Here is a 9,592-nt window from a genome sequence, read left to right on the forward strand (position 1 = left end):
GGTTTTGTGGACGTGTGTTCTTTCAGGCTATTCGTGTCATGGAAGATTTTTTTTCCCCCTAAACTATAATAGACATTTTTGGTGGTAAAGTATTCTGGGCTGGCGTCTATTGTCATTTAGAACTGGAAATACCTTGGTCCAGGCTCTTCTGGCTTTCATAGTTTGCATTAATAAGTCAGTTGTAATTCTGATGGGCTTTCCTTTATATGTGTCTTGTTTTTCTTTTGCTGTTTTCAGTATTCTCTCTTTGTTCTGTATATTTTATGTTTTTACTATAATATGTCGTGGGGAGTTTCTTTTTCTGATCCTGTCCATTTGGTGTTCTATGTGCTTCCTGTATTTGTATGGGGATGTCTTTCCTCAATTTCGGGAAATTCTCATCTACAATCATGTTTAAGATCTGGTTAACACCATTTACCTGAAATTCTTCTCTTTTCTCTATTCCTATGGTCTGTAGATTTGGTCTTTTTATGGTGTCCCATATCTCTTGCATATACCATTCCTGTGTTTTTTAAAAATTTCCATAGTCTTTGCTTGAGTGGTCCAATTCTTCAACGTTGTCCTCCAGTGTTGATATTCTCTTTTCCGTTTCATTCATTCTAGAGGTGAGGCTTTCCCCTCTTGTTTGTAGTTGGCTTATTGAGATTTTTACTTCCGTCTTCATTTCTGCCTGAATTTTCTTCAATGTTTCTATCTCTTGTGCATTCATTCAGAAGTTTATCCCTGTGTTCCTTCAGTTCTTTAATTTCTTTTTTTGTGTGTTCTTTAAATTCATTGAATTCTTTTATCATGTTTATAACTGTTCTTTTGAGTTCCACGTCCTGCATTATCTCTAGGGGGTTCTAATTGTACTCCTCTAGAGGACTATTGGTATTTGGTGGGGCCATATTCTTTCATTGTAGTTTTGGCATGTGAATTTCTTTTGTTGTTTATGATTCTGATACGAGAATTAAGTTGAAGTATGCTTCTGTTTGTGTTATGCTGGTGTCTAGATCTGTCCTTTAGTGGTTATATAAGGCTGCTTGGCACAGGGTTCAGGTTCTCTCAGGTTTAATTTGGAGGGAACTGATGGCTTCAGATCAACTATTCAGGGGTACCCACAGAAGCCTGATTCAGGTTCCAGTCAGGTACACTCAGGCTTCCTTCACCACGTGGAGGCAGGATCCAGGCTCTCTCAGGCAGTCCTGTGCATTGTCAAACCTATGCCAGAGGGAGGCCAGAGGGGAACCAGAACTCGGCACTCTCTGGTGGTCTGCTGGGATCCCAGCCTTAGCCTACCAAAGACAGATCTGCCCTGGGGCCTTGGGATGGGCCGCACCAAATCCCAGGTAGGGGGATTATATGGTGCATTTAGGGGGAGCTCACCACAACGTGGTGGCAGGATGGGAGGCTGTCAGGCTGTCCCCTGTGTTCTCAGGCCTTCTGGTAGCTGGATGCCAGAGGAAGGCCAGAACCTGGCACTGTCTGGCGGTCTGCTGAGCCCCCAGCTAGACACACCTCAGGCTCCCACCTCATTGTGAAGGTACACTCTTCGTCCTTTCAAAGTGACAGGTTTGTTCTCCTTCCTTCTCACCCGATATGTCTGGTTGGGGCAGGAACACCTGGCTCTACAGCAATCCAGAGCCCAAGGAAGTCAGGCTTCTGGTAAAGCGCCGTGCACCATGGTAGACAAGAAACCTCAATAGGAAGGAAAGGTTTTTCAAAAATGACAAAAGATCTGAATGGACACCACACCTAAGAACACACATACACATGAGACATGTTCATGAAACAGATGCCTGCCGCCCTGTGTCATGGGGGAATTACAAAACAAGGAGCTATTTCCCTACACTGAATAGAAGAGCCAAGACCCCAAACACTGACCACATGAAATTGAGTGATGAAAACCAGGTACTCTCCTCATAGCTGGGGGGAGTGAGAGAGGGCACAGCACTTTGAAAGGCAGCTTGTCAGTTTCTTGTAAAACTAAACATACTCTTCCTATGTAATCAGCAAATTGTCTTGTTTTTTAAAAAATAATTTTATATTTATAAAATAAATATTTTATATTTATTGATTGCATGAATGTAAGTGCACCTGGGTTGTGCAGTGGAGGTCAGAAGGTTTCAGATTCCCTAGAACTGGAGTTACAGATGGTTGTTAGCACCATGTGGGTGCTGGGAGCCAAACCCAGATCCTCTGCAAGAGCAGCCAGTGCTCTTAACTGCTGAGCCATCTCTCTAGCCCCACATTGTCTTGTATTTTTCCAGTGAAGTTGAAAATTTATGAATACAAAGATCTGCACATGGATGTTCACAGGAGTTTTAGTCATAATTATTATAATTAGGAATCAACCTAGATGGTCATCAGTAGATGGATGGGTACATAAACTGTGGTATATCCAGACAGTGGAATATTATCCACACTACAAACTGATTCTGTGACATTCTGGAAGAAGCAACTACAGAGACTGAAAAGATTCAATAGTATCAGCGATTAAGAAAGAGAGGAAGGCATGGTGGCCATGCCTTTAATCCCAGAACTCAGGAGGCAGAGGCAGGCTGATCTCTGTGATTTCAAGGCCAGCCTGGTCTACATAGTGAATTCCAGGACAGCTGGAGCTACAGGGAGATCCTGTCTCAAAAAGATCAAAAAAAGAAAGGGAGGAATGAACTGTCAAATTACAAGCAGTTTTTAGGACAATGAAATTTCTCCTTGTGAGATTATAGTGAGAGGAACTTGTCTTTATACTTGAGACTAAATCCCCACACAGCATCCAACAGCAAACCATAATGTAAGGGATGAGTGTTGGTTGACAACACAGCTCCTTCAGTGCAAATGTACACTCTATTGTGGGACTTCATAGGTGGAAGCTGTCTGGAAAATGGCAGGAAATTTCAGTGCTTTCTTACTGAATTTTTTAGGATTTCATACAATATATTTTGATCATATTCAGACCCCCCCATCTGCACATCCCTTACTCCCCCCACTCCATTTCATGTTCTCTATTATATACATATATATTTAAGGACTACTAAGTCTAATTTGTGTCCGCAAATGCCCTTCTGTGTGGGTCTATCCACTGGACTCTGGCTAAACTGCCAAGCATCACAGCTTTAAAGAAAACTGACTCTCAGTACTTACTTCTTAATTTTGCTGTGAACCTAAAACTTCCCTAAACATAGTCCACTTAAAATAGTAACAAAAACTGAAAGGAAAGAACAGACATCAGAGGGCTTTGTGGTTGCTCAGGGCAAATATTTTGCCGCCCAATTTGTGTCACACACAGGCACACAAAGTAATTGTTTCCCTTTCTGTGGGTCACTGTATTGGAGTTCTGAGGTCCCCAGAGACTGTTTCTTGAAACAGCAAAGACCATCACACCTTGACATCGCATGTGGTTGGAACAGAAACTGAGAGATATGAAAGAGACTCCAGATGGGCTATCTCCCACAGGGATGTATTCTGCTTCCTTGGACCCCACCACCACCACCAATAGACCCCCAGAATCAGCACAAACATACCCATGAGGAGCAGGTCTCAGATCTTACTGTAAAAGCATCACAATAATGCTTCTCCACCACTCAGCCTTCAACCTCCTCTGCATGCTTATCCTTGATTCCTAAATCAACCAGAAGTGCCTGGATCAGGGTGCAAAGGTCGGACTTGGTACACTAATGTTGTGTAAGTGCATGAGGGCCTGGCTGCTTGGGCACATAGGTATGTGAATGGGCAGCGTAATCAGTCAATATATCAATCAACACCCTTAGTTAAGGGAAGACAAGGGAAAGAAGTGTGAGTCTCTCAGGCCACTGGTAAATCGCTGCCCTGTTGATGCACAGATGGCAGCTGTGGGGTTTGAATGAGAACTGTCTCCCACAGGCTCATGTCTTTGAACACCTGGTCCCCAGTTGGTGGTACTGTTTCAGGAGGTTGCAGAACCTTTAAGAGGTATAGCCTTGCTGGAGGAAGGACGTCACTGGGAGAGCGGGCTTTGAGAGTTCATAAGCTTGTCCTACTTCCTGTTCTTTCTCCTTGTGTCTACTATCGAGGATGGGAGCTTGCAGCACCTTACCACCATGTCTGTCCTCCAGGAGCTATGTTTACCTGCTGCTGTCCCTCCCCCACCATTATGGACTCTCCCTACAGACCCATAAGTCAAAATAAACTCTCCACAAGACATGGCCATGGTGTTTTATCACAGAACCCAAACTGTAACTAATACAGTAGGGTACAGCCCACTGCGGTCTACCTTTCTATTTGCAATAGGCTCCTGCCACTGTGATTCTTAGACAATGAGAGGGTTCCTTTCCAGCAGGCGAAGCACAGGAGTGTATCCACGAAGGGCGTGGAGATGAACTGCCCTGGGCCAGGGCCATTCCACACATGTTCATCCCACATGCAGCTGAACAAATGCACCAACTGCTGTAGTTTCAAGACTCATTAGGTGCTCAGGGGGTTCCAGGAGGGACGGGAGAAGGGAAATGAAATAACCAAGAGTCACAGGGAAAGAGACACATTTATTGAACACCTGTTCAGCTGTGCACGTTGTTCACACACACTCACACATGATATGACTGTTACAGATTACCCAAGTCTGCTGTGATGAGCCACTCATCAAGAAAGACAAGCAGCCACCAGACAACCCTATTTTACAATCCACACAATTGAAATTAACAATAGGAACAGGAAAGAGTCCAAGTGCGGCTTAGGAGAAAAGTCACACCCCAGAATGCTTCGTTACCCCAGCTTTCCCATCTATGGAACAGACACAAGTTGCCACCAAGTTACTGCCAACCCTCCCTTGTGACATCATTTTGCTTCCGGTAGCTTGAAGCTCGGAGGGCGCCCACCTCTCAGGGCGGATTCTGCTGTCTGGATAGGCACTCTGTCCCAGAGGTCAGAGCATCTCTGTCTGCAGATTCCTCCTCTTCCTACTGCAAGCATCTCCTGGAAGGTGACAATTTTAGGTTGCTACTCCCTGAGCCGTCTCCAGGCACAGCTGAGGACCGAGGCTCACAGGCGCCATTTCTTAAAGTTTCATTTCCAGGAAAGAGGTAAATTCGGCAAGCATCTGCTCAGGCTGCATAGCACCAAGAGTTTCAACAGAATTGGCAGCCATTCTTCAGCTGGTGCTGATGGGAGCTGAGCCTGGAAACCAACCCCTGTCCAAAAGGAAGCTCTCTCAGCTCAGGGGAAGAGGGAAAACCCAGAATCATCACCCTATGAAATAACAATAAACAACAGTATAATTGATGATAACCTGACTAACCGGCAGTTTCTTTTGGTTTTAGTAATTTTGAGGTCTCTCAAGAAAATAAAAAAAGGAAGGAGGGAGGGAGGGAGGGAGGGAGGGAGGAAAAAGGGGAGGAAGGAATGTTGGGGGGAAGGATGGACAGGCAGGGAAGGAAGAGAAGAAGAGGAAGCGAGAGGCAAAGGAAAAAGAAGACGGGTTGGAAGTGAATCAAGGCATCCAGCTTCCCACTGGGCTCCGACTTCAAGTTTCAGAAATCCACCATAGTCTTGTGATTTTCTAGAATCTTCTATGGGCCCTTCACATTACTTGGCCTGGCAGCAAGGCTGGCAAAATAAGCACACTGGGATGGGTCACACTGGCCAGGAGGGCCGGGCGGGCCTGGAGGGCCAGGATGTCCAGCTGGTCCTGTCTCCCCTTGCGGCCCAGGGCTCCCTGGGAGTCCATCTTTAGCATAGCCAGGTTCCCCGGGTTGACCTGGCCCAGGAAGCACAAGAAACAGAAGTTAGTTCACAGCCAGGAATAGGCTCATTTCCAAAAACAAGTGAGCCCCATGCTCAATGTGCCCACTTGATATGAACCTGAGATGTGATGTATCCTCAGAGAGAACAGCCCCTGCCTGGGCTCTCCAGACTGAGTGAGAGAATGGCTCACAGGACCAACAGGCCCAGCAGCACCTTGGCAAGCATGAGGACAGAAATCCAGCCACCCCAAGACAGACAGACAGGCAAGAGCCGGCCAAGGCTGCATGCTCTGTATTCAAGTCGGATAAGAGACCAGGATTCCAGGTTCCAGCAGCTACATAATTCAGAGTGGACACCCAAAACAAGCCCTGGGGACTGAGCCTGGGCCCTGATGCTCCTGTCCTTGCAGGACACCCAATGGCATTCTACAGTCCAAACTGTCTACACCACTTCAGCCTTCCCACATGAACCCCTGCATTCCGAGGTTCTTCTGCGCCCACACTTCCCCTCCCAACATGACAACCGCTGTGTTCCAGATCTTCCAAACAGCCACTAGGCACAATGCCACCTGGCCACCATTTTCCCAGCTATTTTTTGGTTTCAGAAATAACACTCCCACAATCTCAGAACCCCTCAGTCACAGGGCGGGGGTGGGGGGCTAAACACCTACCCACTGGCTCAGATTCCCCAGGCATATTCTGAGAACGAGTGTGTAAAGAGAACAAAAGAAGGAGTTCACGTTCAAGTGAGTTTGGGAAATGTGTAGCTGAACAAGACGAATAAAATTTTTCCCATAGGATTTCTTACTATTGAGGTTAACATGCAGCAGGGAAGTCCTAAAGGAGGATGTGTTTCCAACGTTCCTGGACTTATTTAACCCATGTGAGTCCCCCTCTTCCACAGAATCATTTCTCAGTATATTTGGTCATTTATCATTTTTAATTGGAAAGTAATAATTCTGCATATCTGTGTGGTACAATATGCCTTTTTTTCAGGACGTGTATACAACATGCAATGATCAAGTCACAGCAATTAGCATATGTCCCACCTCAGATATTTATCATTTATGCTCAGAATATCAAAATCCTTCCTTCTTGTTATATTGAAAAGCAAATTAGTCACTGTGACTTTTGGCTCATAAGGATTACCTCAACAGGTTCAATTTTAGAAAGACTGATCATTTCTGTTCAGCTGAGCCCAGCCTTTCTTCCACCCACAGACATGCACACAGCTGTGTGCCGTCCCTTCCTTGGTGGATGTCTGCCCAGCCCTGAGATCCCAGACGCTTCCTACCTGGGATTCCAGGGGGGCCCATCTCTCCTCGGAGGCCAACTCCAGATGCACCTGGATCACCTTTGGCTCCTCGCTCACCTGATAGGAAGAACATGCATCTTGAGTAGTGGAGACCCATAATGAGATCAGAGAGGGAGTCCTGACCCACAGACATGCAGGTGAAGCCAGTACCACAGAGGCACTGCGTTCAAAACAGACTTGCTCACACACTCCCTCTGCACAATATGCTGCCATCACACACACACTCTTTCACAGACACACATACTCAAGTACATAATCACACTCAGAATATGTACATGTAAACACCAAAATAAACAGATACTAGCTCTTGAATACATGCTCAAATACACACATTTACATACAAGCATTCACTCAAATGCATATCTACCCACCAACATACACAAATCTACATTTTCTCGCATAGTAACAAATGCATAGCACACACATTTATGCTCACTCGACCACAGGCAACCAAACACATATACCCACAATGGTCTCTCACGCACAGCAGCATGCCCTCAGGCACGGACACGCTGTCCTGTCTTCTCATTTTATTGGAAGCTTCAGGAAGAAGGAGCAAGACTGAGAAATGAATTCCACACATTAGGTGACGTGGCTAATACGGCAATAACATCCAGCTCTCGTCTCGGGGAGATAGAAGTAGACCAAGACAGCTGGGACAGAGTCGAAGGAATGCTCCAGCAGATCCAGAGGGCGGTACATACCACCCTAGGAATAAGCAGGAACACATGGTACATACTCAAGGACAGAGCATTCCTTCTGGGAGGACAGCTGAGATGCATACAAGTAAGAGTGTGCAGATTTGAAGGAGGAACCCAGCTGATCATACTCTGTGACTACCACACTGAAAACCCTGGTGATACGCAATCTACTGCTATGCTATTCCCGCAGCCAGAACCACAGCACAGCCATCACAACCACTGCCAACGGATGCATCACCACCATGGGAGCAGAGACAGTGTGCCCCAACCCATGGGGCGTGCAAGTCAACCTCTCTGTCTCACTGTCTCTCTTGCTCTCTTTCGCTCTTGCTCTCTCCCTCTCTCTCTTTCCCTCTCTTGCTCTCTCACTCTCTCGCTTTCTTTTTACTCTCTCTCTCTCTCATCTTTTTATTATTTGTACTTTTGCTGTGTTCCTTCCAAAATACATCCTATAATATCACAGATTTTCTATAATCTAAATTTAAAAAGTCTTCAGGTTCCTGGGAACTTTAGGGCACTCCTATTTATTGTGTCGATTTTTACATTTGGGCAGTATTCTGACATCATCCAATGTCTTCTATAAATCATGCTTTCCCATGGACAATCATTTTTCATGTTTTGTTTTATGAACTAATGTAGACAGAACAAAGACGCACAAATTTTAAAAAATGCCTTTCAAGAAAGAGAATTATCACAGGGAATGAATGAATGAACAGTAAGGACATGGACAATCAGAAGAGATCGATGTTAGGGTCATCCATGTCTCTAGCTCAAGGTCATGAAAATAAACTCATAGGTCTAGCCATTAGAGTTAATTCCAGACCAGGGAGTATGGTATCAGACCCTCCCATGTCCTTCCTGCCTGCCTGGCTGCAGGAAGACAGCATCCTGAGCAGCTTGCCATGTGGAGGGCTTCCCTGGGACAGGCCCCACCCCGTGGATGACAGCCCTCCTATGATCCAGAGCTCTGGTGATCAGATAGACCACCCTGCCTGAAAGCTGGGCATTCAGCAGCCATTTTTAGCCACAGCTCAAAGTCACTTTGTCAGATTTTAAAGCTGGCATTTAATCTCCATTGCCTGTAGATGAAATGTCATATTCTGCAATCATATCTAAACTGGGTGGGAGAGAGAAAAACATTTGGATCACCCTAAAACTTGAGCAAGGGAGACTGAGAAGAAGCAGGAGAGGAAGAAGAAATGGATTCACTCGCCCTAGCAGAAGTATAATTTTTGCAAAACTGTCAAGTACGAAAATCTTGAATGTATGAGAAAATTACAGGATGCCAACATTCAGTGTTACCAAGCTGCTGGGTAGGACAGAATGAATAATTCTCCACCAGGCACGCACCCCACCCCAGTTCCCGCTCAGCTCTCGCCAGCCTCTTCCGCATCCACTCACCTTTGGGGCCTATTGGTCCAGAGGGTCCTTCCAGACCCCCCTGGCCAGGCCGGCCTGGCTCACCCATGGGGCCTGCCTGGCCTGGAAGCCCATCTTTTCCCGGGGGTCCTGGGGGCCCAGGTCTGCCTTGAGAGGACTTCATATGTGCTGGGGGCATCTGGGCCAGGAGGTAGGCGAGTTTGGCTATGGACAGGAAAACATGAGACAGTTCATGAAGAATGGCGATAGGACAAGGCAGAGCGGCTCCTTGCAAGCCGGAAGTGGAGGGGATGAAAACCCAGGGATATAAGCAATGCATACACCACATCGCTAGAAGACAGCAGAGGGACAGCTCCAGTCCATGAACTTCTGCCTGTGGACACAAGGTGACTCAGGCAGTGGCCATCCCTGCCTATGGGGCCTGGCTACCTTGGTGGGACGTGGAAGGCCAGTGAACTTGGCCAATCCATCTGACCTCTCCCTCTTGCTTCATTTCTACG

At 46.3% G+C, this 9,592-nt stretch overlaps 1 protein-coding gene across 2 annotated transcripts; it reads right to left on the reverse strand.

Moving 5' to 3' along the window:
* Positions 1 to 5,368: 5,368 nt before the first annotated feature.
* On the reverse strand, positions 5,369 to 9,291 carry LOC103738549 (collagen alpha-1(XXII) chain-like). Of its 2 annotated transcripts, none has more exons than XR_607447.2 (3): positions 7,497 to 7,525; positions 6,991 to 7,068; positions 5,369 to 5,710 (listed from the first exon to the last, which is right to left on the reverse strand). XR_607447.2 is itself a non-coding variant. In XM_008838578.2 (3 exons), exons 1-3 carry the CDS (start codon positions 9,268 to 9,270, stop codon positions 5,523 to 5,525), a joined length of 423 nt encoding a protein of 140 aa, XP_008836800.2. In that variant the 5' UTR covers positions 9,271 to 9,291; the 3' UTR covers positions 5,369 to 5,522. The 2 variants fall into 2 exon arrangements, 1 of the variants encoding a protein (XP_008836800.2); XM_008838578.2 differs by lacking the exon at positions 7,497 to 7,525 and adding an exon at positions 9,114 to 9,291.
* Between the last annotated feature and the right edge of the window lie 301 nt (positions 9,292 to 9,592).

The sequence above is a fragment of the Nannospalax galili genome, unplaced genomic scaffold, assembly GCF_000622305.1.
Source record: "Nannospalax galili isolate Female #2095 unplaced genomic scaffold, S.galili_v1.0 scaffold919, whole genome shotgun sequence".
Taxonomy (NCBI): domain Eukaryota; kingdom Metazoa; phylum Chordata; class Mammalia; order Rodentia; family Spalacidae; genus Nannospalax; species Nannospalax galili.